The sequence below is a fragment of the Talpa occidentalis genome, unplaced genomic scaffold, assembly GCF_014898055.3.
Source record: "Talpa occidentalis isolate TD23 unplaced genomic scaffold, MPIMG_talOcc4v2.1 talOcc4.14, whole genome shotgun sequence".
In the NCBI taxonomy this organism is placed as follows: Eukaryota; Metazoa; Chordata; class Mammalia; order Eulipotyphla; family Talpidae; genus Talpa; species Talpa occidentalis.
In genome coordinates, this window is record NW_023601433.1 from 77,680,571 (window position 1) to 77,700,160 (window position 19,590).

The window sequence follows — 19,590 nt, forward strand, 5'->3', positions numbered from 1 at the left end:
GAACACAAAACTGGCATTCTATTACCACATAAAAAGGAAGTCGATGGCGGTCAGATGAGGGGTAGCTGAGAGGAGCCTGCCTCACAGTTCTCAGGCTGTTCTAGTTGCAAGGAACAGAAATTATACTCAGGCGAATTCAGGTGAAGATGTGCAGCTTTATTATAAGAGGGATTGGTAGTTCATTTCCTACAGGGGATGGCCAGGGAGCGTGAGTGAGTGAACCAGAGCGGGAAGAGGAGGGGGTGGGGGATAGGGGCGCGGTGGAGGCGGGGGGAACACAAGCCCAGTCCCAGGTGGACGACGGCTACTCAGCTCTGAATAACTTGGTTGTATCATGGATGCTCCTGATTCTCAAGACAGGAATTTGGATTTTTTTTTTAAGTGAAAGCTCCAAATTTTAGTATGTTAGATCAAAATATTTTAGACATTCTATCCATTCCTAGCTGCTTACCTCATACTACGGTCTGCGCCTTGTTCTCCAAACCTAACTACTCATGACGGGGGGTGGGGGGGTGGAGGGATGAGGATTCAATGAATAATGTGCATAAGTTTTGCATAGAGCCTGGTACCCAGCCTGAATGCTACAAATGCTACGTCTACTTATTATTAAATGCTATTATTATTAGGACAAGAACTCTCTACCTTAGATCTTGGCTCTCTCACCCTGCTTAGCTTAGGGCTGGCCAAATTCAGGGCACATGCCTCATGAAGAAACCCTCAGGTGAACTGGCACAGGGAGGAGCAGACAGCTGTGGCTTGGACAGCACTTAGTGCTCTGGCCCCACAAACAAAGACTTCTGGTCTTTCACAGAGGCTGACAGGTAATAGGGATGAAGCTGTTCAGGTGACTTCTAGATCATTTAAGGCTTTCAAAACACCTGGGGGCCTGTTTGCATCTCAGGGGCTACCAACCAGGAGATAAGGAGGGGGGTTAAATCAGCCCCTGCCCCCAGCACAGAATATGCTTGGTGAGTTTATTCTCTACACAGAGGTTCCTTGTGGGATGGTCCCCGCAGTGGCTCCTTCTCAAGGGTCCCCCGGTGCCCGGGGGGCCACTCAAGTGGGCAGCTGATGCCATTTGGAATCCTGGACATGAAAATGGCATCAGATGTTCCTCACCTCTTCTGTGCCCTGCACACTCTAGCTCTACGTGAAGTAGAGCTATTTCTGCAGTGAAATCTGTTCCAGTCTTCGCGGCACTGGAGCTCTAATGGGCTTAGGAAGGCGTTAAACAAGGTCAGATCTGCATCCTGCAGTGGGACTTTTTAGACCCTTTCATATATAGGTGTGACTTCAATGATCTTCAGTTTTCTGCTGCCCCCTCTGATTTTCTGAGCTTTCCTTTCTTCTGAAGACTCACGGAATGACAGCCGTTCAGGTCAGGCCCACACAGGATGGGGCCTCAGCCCTCAGAGGGGACCCTAGCTGGGACTGGATTCAACCTTGCAGATTTGTCCACAGGAACTGACCTTGTGGTTTCCTCTCACCTCATGCTTTTTGTGGGAAGGAGCCAGGGGTGGGGTGGGGAGCAAGCATGGTTTATAGGGGAGCACACTAATTCATTGGCGAGGACAGCAGGGAGTCTGTATGGAGGAGGTGCAGGCCACTGGCATCATCAGAGGTGGGACGGAGGCATCCTGAGCAACTTCCTTTCTTCCAGGACTTGCCCAAAGAGCTTGACCACCTCCAGGGCACAGCCCCAGTGGATGGTGAGCCCGTAGCCTCCGTGGCCATAGTTGTGGATGACCTGGGAGAGGCAAGAGAGAAGGTGGCCGGGACTGCTCTGGGAGTCTCAGGAGCTCCCTGCAGAGTCCTGAGCAAAGCCCCTTGTCACTAGGGGTCCTCTCAGCACCCTGGAGGGATGGTGGGGCCCTAGGATTGTTTGGGGAGCTAGAAGATGACCCCCTAGCCTCCTCTTGCTTACAAGATGGACCTGCTTCTTGCACTCAGCACAGGAAAAGAAAAATCATCCAGAACTTGAGGCCAGAAGTTTCCCCTTGGCATCCAATTGCTCATAGTTCCTTAAATCACCTTCTTTGTACCCATCCTGCCCTGAAATGTTGGCTGTCCTGTGTTAACAGATGGGCCTTTCACCTCATCTCGGGAGGGAAGACAAGGGACAACACAGGGGGGTGCTCTGGATTGGGTGCTAACTCATCCTGGGGACAGAGGCCAGACCTGCAGGGTCCTAGCCATCAGCAGAGTTCAACTCTGTGTGTTACTCTCTACACTCAACTCACACACAGCTAAGCGAGGAGGTGACGCCTACTGGGGAGCATTGCATTCCTGGTGAGAGCCCAACCACCGCCAACCAGGTCAGCTCCTTGCATTCAGCCCAGGGCAACGCCCACCCTTTCAACAGCCCCACTCCTATCCTGAGAGAGAGGACAGAGAGGACCCCAGAGAGATGATGCGGAAGCCACAAAATGGACATCTGGGAAGTGGTTCTGAAGTCAAATCCAACCACATCCTGTCCTGCCCTCACGAGAGGGCTGATGGATACAAGTGACTTCCCCGCCCACAGCCCTGTTCCAAGGGAGACTCAGTAAGATCGTTTGTGTCATGGGCACAAAGTAGGTGCTTAAGAAGTGCCCGTTTTCCTTCTACTTGACCACAGCCTTTAGCAACTCAAGGTGCTGCCCTCTATGTGACCTTGAGCAGGTCTTTTGCCATCACTGAGCCTCAGTTTCCCCATTTATAGATGAGAGGGCATTATCCACCACCATGCCTCCTGCCAGGGAGCTGTGGGGAGCCCCAGGCCAGGCGTGACTTCCCTGAAAATTCCAGAGCCCTCTTGCGGAGGAGAGTCATTAATTTCCTTGCGGGGAGAGCATACCTCTGTCTTCGAAGGCCCAAAGCGAAGCTGTTCTCTTTCTAACCGAACCTCAGGGCGTACTGGCCTGAAGCCAGATGATTCACCAATAATTTTTGCATCCTAGAAAGAAAAATGTTAGTAATTCATCTCTGGATTTTATTTTTCTGCTGTTATTTTTAGGATGGAGAGTTCACTTTTGGAATCTCATTAAAATCATTGTCACCACCAACAACAACACCGTTCGTTTTACTAAGCACCACGTCACAGTCACCACTTTCATCAGCAACTGACATCATTCCTCTCACTATTCCTCACTCCAGTTCCATCAGCTACCCCACCTTCACCAGCCACCACCAGCCACCATGATAGTATCAAATCACCAACGCCTCTTCCTCATCACCATCCTCAGCATCTTCATCACCATCCATACCCACCATTACTCCCACCCCACCCTCACCACCACCCCATCACCATCACACTAGCAGGCAACTGTGAACACTGAGATTTCTGTAACAACTACATTGACTCCTTTGGAAGACAGAATAAGGCATTTGGGGGATTTTACCTCAAGAGAGAGCAACTCTTAGTCATGGCCAAGGTTTCATCAACCCACAGCAGAAGTCCCCTGTGCATAAGCAAACACTGGTCTATCCCACAGTTTCTTCTAGAGCTAATTTGCCTAATTATCCCAGTGGTGGTATCTTTCCATCCTCAAGTCTCCTAGTGAACACGCTGCCAGGACCCTGTGTAGGGCAATGGTGCCCTCCCCACCTTACCTTCAGTGTGGGCTCCAGGCTACAACAACCCTCCCAGATGGTGTTGTGGTCCTGGATATTGTTCACCTCACTCCAGTTCCCCAGCTGGAAGATGCCTCCGAGAGTTACTGTCTGGATCCTGTACAAAAGTGAGGCGGGTTGTGAATGAAGGAAAATGAAGCCTTTGAAATAACTGAGGGTCATTGTCACCATCACCCTTCATCACCATGTCTGTGTAAATCACAACTGCCACCAACGTGGCCATTCCTGCCAGCAATCCCATCAACACCATGGCAATTGCCCTTGTCATTACTGTCACCGTCACCTGCCATCTCTATCGGCACCATGAACATCGCTGTCAACACTCATCTCGTCTAATGGACAGCCTTGGGACTGGAGTTTAAGAAACTGTATTAAATGCTTGAAAGTTGCCAAGAGAGTAGACCTTAATTGTTCTCACCACACACAAAAAATTATAATCATGTGAGGTGATGTGTTCACTAACCTCATGGGGAGCATTTCACAATCTATACATCTAGCAAATCATCATGTTGTAACATTAAATGCACACAATGTTACATGTCAATTATATCTCAATAAAGCTGGAAAAAATATTGTCATCTCCATCATCAACATCACCTTCCTTCCGTGATGCGGTTAATACAGCATCACCACCACCCTGTTCATCATCTTCACCATCACTCTTCACAGCATCATTGATATTGTTATCTTTTCTATCCTGCTCTTATCAGAAGACAGTCAGCAAGTCATGCCATTAACACTGCCTTCGAGACTGTCATCTCTACCACCCTGTTAACATCATCATTGACAGTGTCATTTCCATCAGCACCAACAACCACCTCCACCCCCAGCCATCACCATCAACACTGCTGTCATCAGCACCACCCCATTAATGTCACCACTATATTATCCTTATCCCAGCCACCACCCCCATCAACTTTGACTTCCCTATCAATAGTCATACTATCTCTCCTGCCACCAGGATAATCATCCATGAACAACATAACCCTCTTCTCCAGCCTCGTCACCTCTACCATTAATATTATCATCACCATCAACCTCACTCACCATACCCACCACCACTCCCATTCATATCATGTCTGGCATCACTGCCATCATGTCCACTACCTTTGTCTACAGCATCACGACCAATGTCACCCAAAACCACATTCAAGATAGAGCCCAAACAAGGGCGGGCCCAGGGATTCAATGGCTCAACTACACTTCAAAAACACTGGAAGAGGGCCTCCCCGGTGGCTCAGCAGTTGAGCGCTGGGTCGTGAAGCTGCCTGCAACCTCTGCAGCACTGGTTCGATCCCTGGCTGCTCCCTGGCCACTGGAGGAGGGTCCCACATGGTGCACAGACCTCTCCTGCCACCCGCTACTCCCCTCAGCAGTGTCCTTCGGTCCTTCTGCCTGCTCTGCTCCCCGCTCTGGCTCTGGTGAATTCTCTCACCCTCCCACGCTTCTGACTGTACCCAGTGCTTGAATAAACAAACAAACAAACAAACAAATAAATCTTAAAAAAAAAAAACAACAACACTGGAAGAAAAGACCTGAAGGGCCTAAGCAAAGGCCCTGGGGCAGGCAGCAAGGGCATACAGAGGCTGAGAGATGTTTACCCCGGGATGATGTATGGGGACCTATAGATGCCTCTCCCTGGGTCATGGGTAAGGATGAAGTGTTTTATCCAAGGAGCATCCACCTGTGGATTGAGAAGAAAGCTGTCAGGAGATTGGATGGATGAAGCCCCCCTACCTGCTTCCCTCTAGGGAACAGTGGCAAGACCCATTCCTCAGCCCTCCCAGGACCCCTCAACCCTAAGTCTGCCCTGACTGTCTGCTCTTGCAGGAAGAGACCTCCGGGTTGAGGCCACCCCTGCTCCTTGAAGCATGGCACAGCCTCACCCCCAGGCCCACAGAATAGCCAACATGCATGGAAATGCACATACACAATAGCCCCAAACTAGAACATACTTGCTCACCTACAGACTTACACAGGCAGACATACACACATATGTGCACAAATAGGTGTGCTTCACACCCAAGCACCCTTAGAGGCGGACTTACAGATGCTGACACACTGTAAGCCAGGTTTCTGCCTTCCATTTCCAATTCCACCACATCATTATTCTGCGGACCTGTGCATGTTGTTGAACGTTCTGTGCCTCAGTTTCCCCATCTTAAGATGGCACTGGTGAGGTAAGGCCCCCATCTCCAAAGGTGGTGGTGAAGATCAAATCCCTTACTACAATGAGATGCCCGGCCTGTGCCTTCACTTAGCAAACACTCCACAAGAGCATTTTATCTGACTATGCTGGCGTATGTAGCTTCCACATAGGTGTAAGAAGAGAGCTACACGTGCTGCACTATTGAGAAGAAGCCCTCAAAGGAAAGGTTTGGGATGATTGATTTGGTCCTTTCTGCTTCATTAACACGTCAGTTCCCTGGAGTCTTGGGTGCTCCTTTAACAGACGGCCCTGACATGTTCTCTGTCCCTGGAGATGCACTAACAGGCATCACCAATCACCCCACTTCTTCACACTCACCTTAATGACCTGCCCCCGGCCTGGCTGCAGCTGGGGGTCTGGCTGCAGGGCCCCTGCCCACACTCCCGTGCAGTTGACAATCACATCGGCGCCTCCTCTCGCCACCTGACGTAACCAACAGGCAGGTTATGGGAGAGGGTGAGAGTCCTCTTTCCCTCCTCCTCCTCCAACTGATGGGGCTGGGGAGGGGGAGAAGACCGGGTGACACACTAAACTGGTATAGTGGGAAATCTGCACGAATATTGTTTATGGCCTGTGAGCTATGAGTTAATTTTCCAGCGCAAGGACACATCTTGGGGGTGGGGTGCGGGGTGCAAGTGCTTTCTGCGGACCAGCCTCAGCACAGTGGGATGAGCCTGAGGCCAGGGGTCCAGGAGGGCGATAAGGAGCTGCAGGGGCTGGACATCATAATCTCCTGGCAGTAGTGAAGGCTGCTTACTGCTGAACTGTCTTTGTTCAACTCACTATAAAAAACTAGCTAGAAATGAAATGGGAAGGCGGTTTCTTTAGGGTATTAACCCCCCTCTTCCAGGTTGCCGGCTGTCTGATTAAAGGACACTTTAAAGATTCAATTCCTGTCTCTACTTTGTTGGCATTCGGTGGTGACAGGTAGCCCGAATTTCTGTCTTCCAGTTACACAACCACAGTTCTTGGCTCCCTGTGGAGCAGTGGGGAGGAGACCCAGGGAGGAATCCATGGGCCTGCCTCCAAAGCTCCCCTCTGCCATTCACCCCTTGTGGGACCTCAAAAATGTCCCTTCCCCTCCTCGTGGCTCAGGCTTCTGGAAGCTTCCTTAGTTATCAAATGGGTAATACCCAATCACAGACTGCCGTGAGGATCCAAATGTGACTCTGGATATAAAAGTATGGAACAGAGTGCTGTGGAAGTGTTGGGAAATTTCTTGGAATCTTCCAGAAGAAATCAGAAAGGGAGCAGAAATAGTGCTCTCCCTCCTTCTCACTCCTTCTACTTTATTTTCTTGCCTTCTGCTCTGCTAGGCATCTGCAGAAGACATGCTGGAACCTCTGAGAGTCCATGGGATGCTCACTAGCTCAAGTATGTAGCCTGGTGGCACCCAAACTCCTGCTAGCCGGTCCCAAGGTCTCCCCACCATAGGGCAGTCATGGGACACACGCCTGCCCACGAACTGTTCACCAGCCGGTGTTGGCCACACTGGGCTGTGAGGGCTGTCAGAGTTCACTGAGTTTCTCAAGCACCGACCTGTCAGTGCTGGAAGCTGTATGTACTGAGTGCCTTCCCCATGCCAAGCACTGTTCTAGGAGCTGCGATTGAGTAAAGTCATGCAACAAAGTTCCCGGTACACAGCTCATGCCTGATGACACAGCTGCTACTCTCATTATTATGCATGGCAGTTATTCTGGAATGAGTCAGCTGAGAGCCTTGACTTTGCAGAAACATTAACCCAGGTGTTGGCAGGAAGTGAGCCAGTGTCTGGTACTTGGGGATGAGTGCGGCCGATACTGCAAGAGGTGGTAAGAGGCAGTGAACTTTCTGACCCGGAACCCTGAGGCTCCGATATAAGTTATTTCCCCTGGTCACAGCGTTCCTACTTCCCCTTTGCTTCTACAACCAACATCGAAGCAGAATGCCTGAGTCCTCACTCTGGGCGCCTGAAAAAGGAGCCCCTACCCCAGCAACAGGAAGCAGAAGCCACCCTTCTGTGCTCTTCCTCCCACATCCCCTTCCACCCCGAAGCTCACCTCCTCAAAAGACTCCACCTTCCGCTGGAAGAGTTTCACCCCCCTTTCAGTTAACCTGGGATCATCAAACACATAAAGAAAAAAAACAAGCAGGAGTCAATTGTCTGTCTTATCTCCCCAGTGGGGGCAGCTCACAAAGAACCTCCCGTGATGACTAGTCCCACAAAATGCTCTTTGAGAAAATGACAGTGTAGTCAAATCTGCTCACAGCACCTCAATGGGGCTACTGGTCCATGGAGTTTCTTTGAGTAACCTGAGGTGGCCAAGCCCCTTGCTGGGCAGGCAGAGATGGGAGTGGGGTCTCGCTGGAGATCAGAAAGTCAGTCAATGACTGACTAGCCCATATATATTGCGTCCTACTAGCCCATATATATTGCATCATATCATCAGAGGGTAAGAGATGCAGCATGGAAGAGGGGCAGGCCGGGTGGGGTGGGGTGGGGGGGAATTCCAAATGCCCCTTTCTCAGAAGCAGGACAAAAGGATGGAGGTGGGCTGGGGACTCCCAACCCTTCCATCTGAAAGCCCCAGAGTAAAAATATCTGTTACTATGAGAAACATCAAAGGAATAGGACTATGCCATCTAAAAAGTGTACCATAATCTCAGGATATTTTATCTATGCGAGGCAGAAAAACTGGGAGCTCTCTTAACTAGAAGAGGCTGAAAAGGAATCATAAGCATCCCATGATTAGGATTAATAAGTCCTTCTCAAACCTGACTGATCATAAGAGAATCACTTGGGAAACTCCTTAAAATCCAACATTCTGAGCCCTGCCCAGAGGTTCTGATTCAGGAGATATAAAGTGGGGTCCTGGAATCTAAACACTCTAGGCCATTTGCTCAAAGGCATTATTCATTCCAGATTTTTTAAAAGTTTTATTCACAGGTGGGGTTTGCCAGTACAGAGGTGAATTCCATAAACAATTATCCACAACCACCCTGTCCCTGGAGGATGCTTCCCTCACAGTGAAGCTGCAATTCTCACCTCGCTGTCAGCCACTGCAGATATCTCCTCCCCTCCAGAATCAGGCTTGTGTTGAACCATCCATAGCTAGCGTCACAGCAGGCAAAATGTCAAAATAAAGAATCAGAATCAGAGCTACATTGGAAGGGGACCAAGTGCAGGTGGGAGTAGTTGCCTACTTTGGGCTTTCAAAGGGTATATCGAGGCTCACTGATTGCAGTACAACAGAAGAGCCATTTCCAGCTTAAGTCAAGGAAGACTTTTCTGTCAGACAAAGCCATCCCTGACACTGGAGGTTGGATGTGCTTTTGTCCAGGAGACTCGGGTCTGGGGCGGGTTGAGGAGAGAACCAGAGACGCATGGGCGGTAGAGGAAAGAATAAATTTGGGATGACACCACTGGACTGACATGTCACAGTGGCTGTGTGACCTGGGGAAGTGACTTGACCTCTTTGAAGCTCAGTTTCCTCATCTGCAAAACAGAATAATGACATGGTGCCTCAGGGCATAAGAGCTGTGGCTCCATATCCCCTCCTCCCTACCCCATATCTCAGCTGGGTGGGTGGCCTCTCTGAAGGAACTGGAACAGAGCAACTGGAGACCACAGTTCTGGGGGCTCTGGCTCTGGCTGGGACAAGGAATTTGGTGCATCCGTCTCCTGCTGCCTTCTGCACTAGTCTGTCTGAAGTGTGAGGCCTCATCCCCTCTGTCACACAGGCCCATTGAGGATGATCAGAGAGGTTAAGTGACTTGTCTAAAGTCACACAGCTAATAAATGGTGCTGAGATTTGAGTCCACACAGTTTGGCTTCAGAGTGGATATAAAGCTTACCTATAATCTGGAAACATGTCCAACTCTCTGGGGGTCAGCTTCCGAAATCCCAGAACTGTGTTCTTCCAGAAAGGGTCCTATGGGGGAAGGAGTGAATAGGGCACAGGAATGGACAAAAGTCAATAATATCATTAATAACACATTTACATAATGTTTACTGTGTTTTAAGCTCTCTTGCAAGCATCTTACTTATACCACCCCATTCAATCTTCACAACCACCCGTTGAGGTAGATTCTTTTCTTAGCGCATTTTTATACCCCCCAGACCCAGGGCCCCAGCTCCTGTCTGTGACAAAGGGTCTCCCCAACGGGACAGACTCTCACTCACCGGAACAGCTTCCCGGAAGAGGTTGTAGCCTGAGACCAGAGCCAGGCCCATGTCTTCAGCCTTGGGAGAATTGATGTGGCCCAGGAGGTAGTCAAAGGTCTGCTGGTTCCAGTGCCTGGAAGCATTCCCCAGACTCTGGTCACCCCAAGTCTCTGTTACCCCAAGTTGAACAAAGAAGTTCTGAGAGTCAACTTGCATGAACCGTGTTCTCTCCTGCAGTACCCCAAGTGCCTACTGGTTTCCCCACACTGCCAGCTTTCCAATATGCCCCCATTAATAGGTTAGATAAGAGGGTGGAACAAAGGATGCTCCCTCTCCATGATTTGGAACCCAGCTTTGGCTTGGGATCACATAGCTAGTTGAGCTTTTTTTTTTTTTTTTTTTAAGATTTATTTATTTATGCATACAAGAACGGGGCTACAGGCCAGAGGTGTGTAAGGGTGGTGGTGAGAGGATTCACCAGAGACAGAGTGGGGAACAGAACAGGAAGACTGACTGAAATACACTGCTGAGGGGAGCAGCAGGAGAGACAGGAGGGGTCTGCTCGCCATATGGGTATCTCCCTGGCCGGGGATCAAACTCATGCTACAGTGGCTGCGGATAGCTTCAAAGGTTGCATCTTAACCCCTTGTGCCACCAGGGAGACCTGCTTGTTGAGTGTAAATGAAAGTCCTGAGTGACTCAGGGGACTAACTTTGGGGACCATAAGCCACAGGGTTTAGGCTCACTCTCTGGCATCACCCCTGTAAACTCGAGCGGGAACTAACCTACATTTCCCAGACTCTCTCGCATGTAGGTGTGGTCATGTGACTATGTTCTAGCCAATGAGTCCTAAATATTCTGCCCACATGTTCCTCCTACACGATGACGAAATCAGAAGGCTTGGTGAAGATGGCAGAGCCTGAGGAGGAAAGAGCCTGGGCCCCTGAACTGACACCCACTGCTCAGGAACATTGGTGTTTTAATTTATGGGCATGAAAATGAAACATCTGCCTGAGCCATTTTTCATTTGTGGCTTTTGTTGTTGAAACAACTGGCAGTTTCTAGATTAACATAAGAAATTTGCAACTTTTGGTAAACCTGAGCTTCCATCCACCCATTGGAAGTATTCACCCCTACATATGGCCTTGACCGTCACCCAGTTTAGGGGAGAAATGGAGAAAAACTCTATTGCCTGGCACATAGTAGGGCTTATTATGTATTAACATTTCTTTACGTCATGCCAGGTCAGAACTTTGACAGTAGCCTGTGCTTGTTGAGTGGGGGAATCCCCTCCGCAGACTCGGTTCCGGGCCACCTTCTGGGGCCCGCTACTCACACCTCCTGTGGGTTACTGGGGTTGGAGAGGTAGGGCTGCCATAGGCCGGCAGCCACGTCGGTGGTAGTGAGCGGGGTAAAGCGGTCTGCGTAGACCTTCAAATCCAGCGGCTGCAGGACTGAGTGGTAGTGATCATAGATGCAGAGAGCGGTGGACAGTCCAATAACCCCTCCTCCAATCACCACCACACGCATCGTGCCAGCCTGCAGGAAAGAAGGATTGAGACATACCATCATCACCATCGTCTCCGTCATCACGAACTCAGTCATCATCGCCACCATTGACTGAGGCTTAAAAAGTGGCCCACACTGCCCAGCCCTTTCTCTGCTTGACTCTGTGGATAACCCTCACCAATGGTAAAACTGAGCTATGAAGAAGCAAAGCCAACAGCCCAAGGTCCCCTAGGTGGTAAGTAATGCAGCTTTCGCTGGGGAGCCTCCCTGGACACCTGTCCTCACGCTGGGAATACAAATCGTCACAGCCAAGAGCCCAGCCAGCTGCAGGCTGGTGGCCTAGTGGTTTGGACCATGAGCTCTGGCTTCCAATCTCAGCTCTGCCACCTACTGGCCATTGACCTTGGACAAGATGCTTCCTGAGACTCAGCTTCTGGAAGATGAACAAAACAACTAATAACTCAGTCGAGGGAGATTTCACAAGATGGCAAGCGAAAAGCACCTACCACAGTGTCTAGTGCAATGGGAGTGATTTGCTGACATTTGTGGGCACCGACTGTGTGCCAGTCCCAGCTCTCAGTGTTTCCCACAGATTATTTCAGCTAAGTCCCTCCATGGTTTTATAGCATTTGGCCCCGTCTCACAGATGAGGAAACTGAGGCTCAGAAAGATGAAGTAACTTACCTGAGCTCACACAGCCAGTAAGTGGCATTTTTTTTTAATTTTTAAAAATTTTTTAAACAATTTTTTTAAAGATTATTTATTTATGCATACAAGAACTGGGGTGTAGGCCAGTGGTATGGGGGGTGAGGGGATTCACCAGAGACAGAGTGGGGAACAGAACAGGCAGATTGACCAAAGTACACTGCTAAGGGGAGAAGCGGGCAGCAGGAGAGGTCTGCACACCATGTGGGTTGCTCCCTGGCTGGTTGCTCCCATGCTGCAGTGGCTGCAGACATCTTCATAGGTTGCGTCTTAACTCCTTGTGCCACCTGGGAGGCCCCAGTAAGTGGAATTTAATTTTCAGTTAAAGTAAACTCACACACACTTATTGCACACCTACTGTGTGCCAAACTGGCAGCCACTGGATGCAGCTGCGAGCATGTCGGATGCCATATCTGCCCTCAGAACTCAGGTCTATGTCTTTTGGGCAACCCCTTAGTACCTGCTTTGGGGTGCCCAGTTGTCTGGGCCCTCAGAGTTTAGAAGGCGTAGAGGCTTTTGACCTTGAAGTTGCTTGGGCCCCACACAGCAGGGAAATATTAAGCCGGTTCCTGCTGAGGCAGAACAAGGGGACACTTTGTGCCCGCAAGGGCCAAATTCAACTTACCCTCTTCTTGACTCACAGCCCTTCTCCCTCCAACCTCGGCTCCTGGCAACTCAGGCCTGTGGCCCTGGACGGAGGACATTCTCAATATGGCCTAGTTTTGCAAAGTGGGGGAAATGGCTCCAGCCCACGAGAACTGGACTCCATTGGGCTTTCAGCAGCCAAGTTGGAGATAGAAGCAAACAACGGAAGGCATCGTTCCTCTGGGTGACTCTCCTTCCAGCCCTGAGCCTGAGCTTGGTTGCTGCCCAGCTGGAGGGTGAGGGGCAGACCCTCTCGGGGACCCCTCTTTTCCCTCCCCATCAGGAAAGACAACTCCCTCATCTGTAAAATAGGGGTAACCCCCATCCCAAGATTAAATGACAGCTGCTAAGATAGTGCTTGGCACAGGGTAGGCCCTCAATACACAGGAGCCACCTGTGTCCCCATGCAACAGTGGGAAGGACGTTGGGAGGAGAGAAGGAGCTAGGAACAAAGGGAGTTAGGCCTGGCTTCCCTTCTGGCTTGCTGTGTGACCTTGGCCAAGTCACTTCCCCTCTCTGGGGCTGCTGACTGCCCCTGCATAATCGCTAGAGTCTGACCACCTTTGTACATTAACAATAAGGAGGCCAGAGTACGAGGCTTTCCTATATTTCCCAAACTCCCTTTAATGAAACCAGGAGGCTGGTGGCATGGAGGCAGGTGGCAGGCACAAGCCCGACTAGGGTCAGAAACACCAGGCTCACAGCCTGGTCCTGCACACACCAGCTGTGACCCTGGACGGGTTTCTCAACTTGCCCAAACAAGCATGACCAGCCTCCCCAGTTTACCCAGGATGGAGGGGGTTCCCAGGACATGGACTTTGAGAGCTACTGCTGCGATAGTGCTGGGTAAGCTGGGGTGAATTGGTCGTTCTAGCTGAGCTTCAGTTTCCTGTCCTGTAAGCTTTTAAGGGCTAATAATGCTCCCGTAATATTGTCTCCCTACCAGGATATCAGCTCCAGAAGGGCTGGAGTTTGTCCAGTGCTCTCTCCCCGGAGCCTAAAATAGTCAATGAATGAGTGAATGAATGAATGAATGAGTTGAGTTCTTTAGAGGATCAAAAAAGAAAATTCCCATGGAGAGCTCAAGGGCTCATAATAAAGGACAGCGATGATGACCACTGCCCCGGTGCACGATGAGGGAGCTGAGGCTGGAGAGGAGCGAGGGAAATGATCAGAACACGAGGTACAGGAAGGGTTGTGAGCCCAGCTCTGCTTTTGCCAGGGCCCACTTTTTCCATTTTCCTGTCACCTAGAAAACCAGCAAAGGGTTGAGTTGGGGTGGGTGGCAGGGGAAGAGCTGCTTATATAATAGAAATGCGTGCGAGAGAGAAGATGAGTGTTTGAAAGCCCTTCAGGGTTTCTGGGCAGAGAGGACGCTCTTCAGCCACAGCCGTCTCTGCGAGCAAGGCTGGGAGGGATGGCAAAGTCTCTGCGAGCAGAGGCCAGGAGCCCAAGGGAAGAGCATAAGGGGGCCCCCAAGCAAGAGCTGGTTCCCACTGGCCAAAAAAAAAGAGGAACTAGTAACCGCACAGAGCTCAGTTTCTCCAGCGTGTGAAACTTGAAAGATGAGCTAGATGGCTTCAGGCAGACAGGAAAACAGGTCCAGGGAAGCAGAGTTGCTCATCCAAAATCTTGGGGTTTGGTTTCTGGGGCCTTGGGGTTAAAAGTTTCTGTGAGTGGCAAGAGTCCAGAAACAAAACTGGTAAATATGGAGGTAACAAGACTAGAAGAGCAGCTGCTGGTTTCTCACCACTGGTCCGCGTCAGCCGTCAGCCGTTGGTGTTGGGAACGTTCCCTGCGATATCTACTTAATCCACCACCCCTCGGGGCTATCGTCATGCCCATTTTATGGATGAAGCAACCAAGGCTCAGACCCCTCACTAGTGAGCAGCAGCCTTGACCGGCCTGACTTGCAAGTTCATGAGCTAAAATGTCACACTATTCCAGTTGGTCACACAATTTGACAAGCGGCGGATCAGGCAGGTGGGAAGAAGCAGTCAGTGTCTCAGGCCCATTTGACTTGAAAAAAGTCAAGTCTAACTTTGGTAGGAATTGAAATGCAAAGGAAAGGACATGTCCTACGTCAACTGTCTTAATAAATACACGAATCAAATTGATGGTGATTGTAGCAACTGTGGGGTGTGTGTGTGTGTGTGTGTGTGTGTGTGTGTGTGTGAATATAAATGTCTGAGGTTCTTCTTAGAAGCAGGAGCCAGACCCTATGGTCTGACAGATGCAGCCTTGTATAAAATCACGCACGCGCGTGGGTAATAAACTTCTGGGCTCGCAGACACACCCTTGAGTTATGGAACCAGCCATGTTCCTGTGGCTGTTGGTGTTTTTAGTAGCATTGTTGTTCTCCTGTGTTTTATGCCATTCCTTCAACTAAGCCTGCTTGGAGAGTGCACCCAGGAACATGCAAATGGCTGAGGTTATTACCTTGGGATGTGTGGGTGCATGCGGGTGTGTGTGGTGTGTGCATGTGTGCGTGCGTGAGTGCATGCGTGTGTGTGTGTACTGTGGCTGTCTGCCTCTTGTGGGATACATGTAGATGTGGTGTAAAATCCTCTCACTTAATCCTTTCAGCTGCCCTCCAAGGTTGTACAGATGTGGGACTAAGGCTCAGGGAAGGGAAGTCACTCTCCTAAGCCACGCAGCCAGGGTGGGATGACATTCTGGCTGACCCAGTTCTATCGGTGCTTTCTGCATTGCCTGGTGAAACTTTTCAGCCTGTGACAAGTTGCACCTGACTTTCTGTCTGTCTCTCAGCTTAGCATTTGTTTGCTTATACCCTCTCTTGTTCCTTGGAGGGTATTTGCAACAACTTATGTCTATGATTGCTACAGGCACAAGGAATGCGAATGTCTTGTTCTAAAAAAAAAATCCTCAAGGGGATGGAGTTCTGATAAGCATAATCAGCCTCCAGTTTACACCATATGGCTGCTTCTTATGAAGCTGATATTTTCAGAGTTTATCTTTAAAATGGAGCAGATTCTATAAATGCTTGACAAGTCAGCTACCAGCTCCCTGCCCCCCCAACAATAACAACTACCATTTATTGATTACTTGCTATGAGCCCAGTTCTGTGCTAAGTACTTGACATTCATTACCTCTTTCAATCCTCAGATTTACCCTGCAAGAGGTGAGCTAGGACCCTCGTCTTCCATAAGAGAAGACGGGCTTGGAGAGGTTGAAGGCGCTGACTTAGAGGGCTGCCGGACTCCTGGCTGTCACCTGCCTCCAGCTCTAAGGTGGAACTTTCTCTGTTGACTCAGAGAGACCTTGCATTCTGTTGCCCCCACCTCCAACCCCAGCTCGAAGGGGTGTGTGCCACTCACCTGACCCTGGAGTGCCAAACTTCGTAAGGCAAGCGGCAGCTACAGTGCACACCGGGTCCTAGCCCTGAGGGGAGGCTTCTGATTCTGGAGGACCTGTCCTCAGCCCTCTGCCCACCAGCCAGGGCTGGAACTCAGGGTCAAAGTCCGGAGTTATGGACAGGACACAGCGAGAGGTGGGGCTGGGCAGTGAGCTGCTCCCAGGAGCTGGACCCCAGCCAAGTCTCCAGACCTCCCTCCCCTTGCCCTGGTCCCTGAAAAGTTGCCTGACTTTTCTGGCGGATCCCAAGCACCCGTGGACAGGCCTCAGGGAAAGGAGGGAGGGAGGGAGGGCAGGGGCTCTTGGAGGGCTGATGGGCACAAGGAGGGCTGTCTCCAGGGCCAGCTGGAGACAATCCTCTTTCTTCCCTCTTCTGGCTGCCATCCTGGGGGAGGGGAGGGATGTTCCCTGGGCTGCTGTGGGCCTGGCCTGCGGGGTGGGGGTGGCCAGCCTGGCAGTCCCTGAGGAGAAGCCAGAGGTACAGAACAGGGGCTCCAGGGCCAAACAGCCAGTCCAGTGCCATTCTGGGACGCCGGGTGAACAAGGCCAAGGACAGACTCAAGGCAACGCCTGTTTGGGCTATGAGGATGCGTGGTCCTTTGCTTTCGTATCCCAGAGACACAAGCGGCAGGACTCCAGGTCCTTCTGCTGCCAGGGGTAGACCTGAAACTGTGCTTATTAGAGCCCAGTATCATTAGGGCTTTGCTTTGGATGGGGAGACTGAGGCCCAGAGAGCTGGACCAACTAGCCCAGGGTAAGACAGCCTTTACATCAATCAACTTTAAGGTCTAGCCTCCTCCTCCCCCACCTTAGCATCATCAAATAAAAAAAAAATGAAGTTAAAATAAGATGAAGGCAAAAACTTAGTGCTTATACTTTCTTTAACTATAAAAAAAAAAAGATAGGGTAATCTCCTTTTACTCTATATACTTCCATTTTGTTTGATTTTTTTTTTTTTTTTTTTTTTACAATAGTCACGTACCATTTTCATGTCCCTTTGGAAAATTTCTTGCACCTCTAGTTCATCATGGGAACACTTAAAGGTTAACAAAAGTTAATCAGATACCTTTGTGCACCCCTCACCCATCCTGTCAATGATTTGTGTTTTGTGAACACAAATACACCAAATGCCAGTTCTAAATACTTTACCTTGGATTATCTCATTTAATTTTTTCACAGCGCTATAAGGTAGATGCTCACTTTATAACTGAAATTCAAAAACTTGATTCTAGTGTCCCACTAATGTTGAATATATACCTAACCTAAAACCCAAGAGCCCTACCCTTATATATATTTCCAAGAGAAATAACAACACATATCAATTAAAAGGTTTATATAAGAACATTCATAACCTTGACCAAGAAACAAGCTAACTACAGAACGTACAAACAAGTTGTAGGATTTTCATAAAATTTCCACTGTGGAATATTATACAGCAGTGAAAAGGACAGATATTGCTGTACATAACAACCTGGATGAATTCCACAGTCATTATATTGAGCAGAAGAAGTCAGAAATGAAAGAGTCCATACTGTAGTCTTTCATTTATATGAAATTCAAGAACAGGCAAAACTAATCAACCATGATAGAGAATGTAGGACGTGACTACAGTCATCTGTCACTTAATGATGGGGATACTTTCTAGAAATGTGACACTAGGCAATGACTTCATTGTGCTGTTACTGTCATAGAGTATAACTACACAAATCTAGATGGTCCACCTCACTACACACCTAGGCTAGAAGGTATAGTGTATTGGGTCCCCTATCGTATATGTGGTTCATTGTTGACCGAAGCATTGCTGAGTGGTACCTGATCGTACCTCTGGGGAGGCACTGACTGGGAAGCAAGAGATGCTGGAAACATTGCTGTTAATCTGCATGGAGATTACGGGAGGGCATCCGTGAAAGAACTTCCATCAAGCTGCATATAAAAGTGAGATTAATGTGCTTGGCACAATTAGAGAGTGGCAGACGAGGGGGTGGAAATAAAGCAGGGGAGGAATGAAGAGTGGGAGAGAGAAAAATGAAGTAATTTGTCAACAGTAACTGTCTACATGCAGAAGCCCAAATGTGAATCCAGGTTAGGGTTGCCACATATAGTAAATAAAACCATTTAAGAGCAGGTCAAAACCAATTGATGGTGACAGAGGACACCCTATCTTTTATGCAGAATCCCTCACCATGGCCAGAGCTGAAATGCTTAACTACAGAGCTTACCAGAGAGGTGAGAAGCGGCTCAGGCACCAGGGATGCCGGGCACTGCAAGACTAGAGGGGTTGTGTCTCTTGCAAGTCCTGTGCTGTGCGCAGGAAGCATATTCAGTGTTATTATTTAATTTGGGGAAATGAAGTGGGGAGACACCTTTGGTTTTCATGATACAAACTACAAAAGAGGGAAGTCCTGCAGGATTTTTGGCTATTGGAATAAGAAGAAGGTATTTCCTGGGAGGGATGAAGACTTTGATCTTTATCAGAGAGGGGCGTCAGCTTAAAAAAGAAACAAAAAAGAAAAAGTTGAGGAAAATGGATCTGGTTGAATGAGTCCATTTTACAGTTGGATAAATTGAGGTCCAAGGAGCCAAAGGGACATGCTTCAGGGGTAATGGGCTCATTCTGGTCTGGTGATGACAAGGCCATTAAGAAACCTCTCTGAAATCCAAAACTCACTGATCAGCATGCTAAAAGGCCCTGAAGAACCTTTGGAAGCAATTTCTGTTTATTTGGCAGGAGTTGTAGGAGTTGAAGATCCTTTTGATGCACTGACTGGTTGATAAACAACATGGCCTCTTAGCTGCTCTGAAGTACACTCAGGCCAGGGCACAAGGGTCATTTACCTGAAAATTCTCTGCAGGAAGCAGAACTGGGTGAGGTGGGGGCATCACGTGGTATTATAGAATAACAGTTAACCCCCCATACTCTCTCTGATGAAATTTACTCTATCATTACTCTTCTAAGTATTGAAGTAAGCATACCCCCTGTGATTATACATACAACACAGAAGGTATAAAGAAGAAAGCACTAATCACCTGTAGCTAATTCCACCTCCTAATATCAATAGGGGCCATTGATATTTTTGAGTGTATATCCCCAATATTAACAGAAACACACCCAGGCGACAGAAATGGGCAGGTCTTCTCCCTTCTGTTCCCGTGTCATACATGGGGAGTACAGCACCACAGAACAGCTGCAGCCAGACACACAGGACACCTTGTCCCCCAGGTGGAATGATTTTTCAAGACAGTCCCTATGGGGGCTGTCCCTGTCATTTTCTGATATGACAAACAAATATCCAGCGAGTGTTTCTTGGCACACTTGTCTAGTTATTCCCTTGGGTACAATTTCTAAAAATGGAAATCTCTGTGCCAGAGAGTTCACACATTTTAAATGTAG

General features: G+C 49.2%; 1 protein-coding gene across 2 annotated transcripts; it reads right to left on the minus strand.

Annotated features, from left to right (window-relative positions):
* Window positions 1-145: 145 nt before the first annotated feature.
* DAO (D-amino acid oxidase) lies at window positions 146-18,158 on the minus strand. Of its 2 annotated transcripts, none has more exons than XM_037511004.2 (11): window positions 18,022-18,158; window positions 11,302-11,504; window positions 9,984-10,098; window positions 9,656-9,732; window positions 8,847-8,912; window positions 7,861-7,915; window positions 6,140-6,244; window positions 5,214-5,296; window positions 3,592-3,709; window positions 2,837-2,935; window positions 146-1,747 (listed from the first exon to the last, which is right to left on the minus strand). In XM_037511004.2, exons 1-11 carry the CDS (start codon window positions 18,079-18,081, stop codon window positions 1,616-1,618), a joined length of 1,113 nt encoding a protein of 370 aa, XP_037366901.1. In that variant the 5' UTR covers window positions 18,082-18,158; the 3' UTR covers window positions 146-1,615. The 2 variants fall into 2 exon arrangements, with proteins under 2 accessions (XP_037366901.1, XP_037366903.1); XM_037511006.1 differs by lacking the exon at window positions 18,022-18,158 and adding an exon at window positions 16,163-16,259.
* Window positions 18,159-19,590: the final 1,432 nt, after the last annotated feature.

Coding starts and splice junctions, on each gene's coding strand:
- DAO (XM_037511004.2), bottom strand. CDS start 18,081: ATGCAGATTAACAGCAATGTTTCCAGCATCTCTTGCTTCCCAGTCAGT. Junction 10,099..11,301: donor CCCAGTAACCCACAGGAGGT/GTGAGTAGCGGG, acceptor GAATGCTTCCAG/GCACTGGAACCAGCAGACCT. Junction 6,245..7,860: donor AGGTGGAGTCTTTTGAGGAG/GTGAGCTTCGGG, acceptor TGGTTACGTCAG/GTGGCGAGAGGAGGCGCCGA.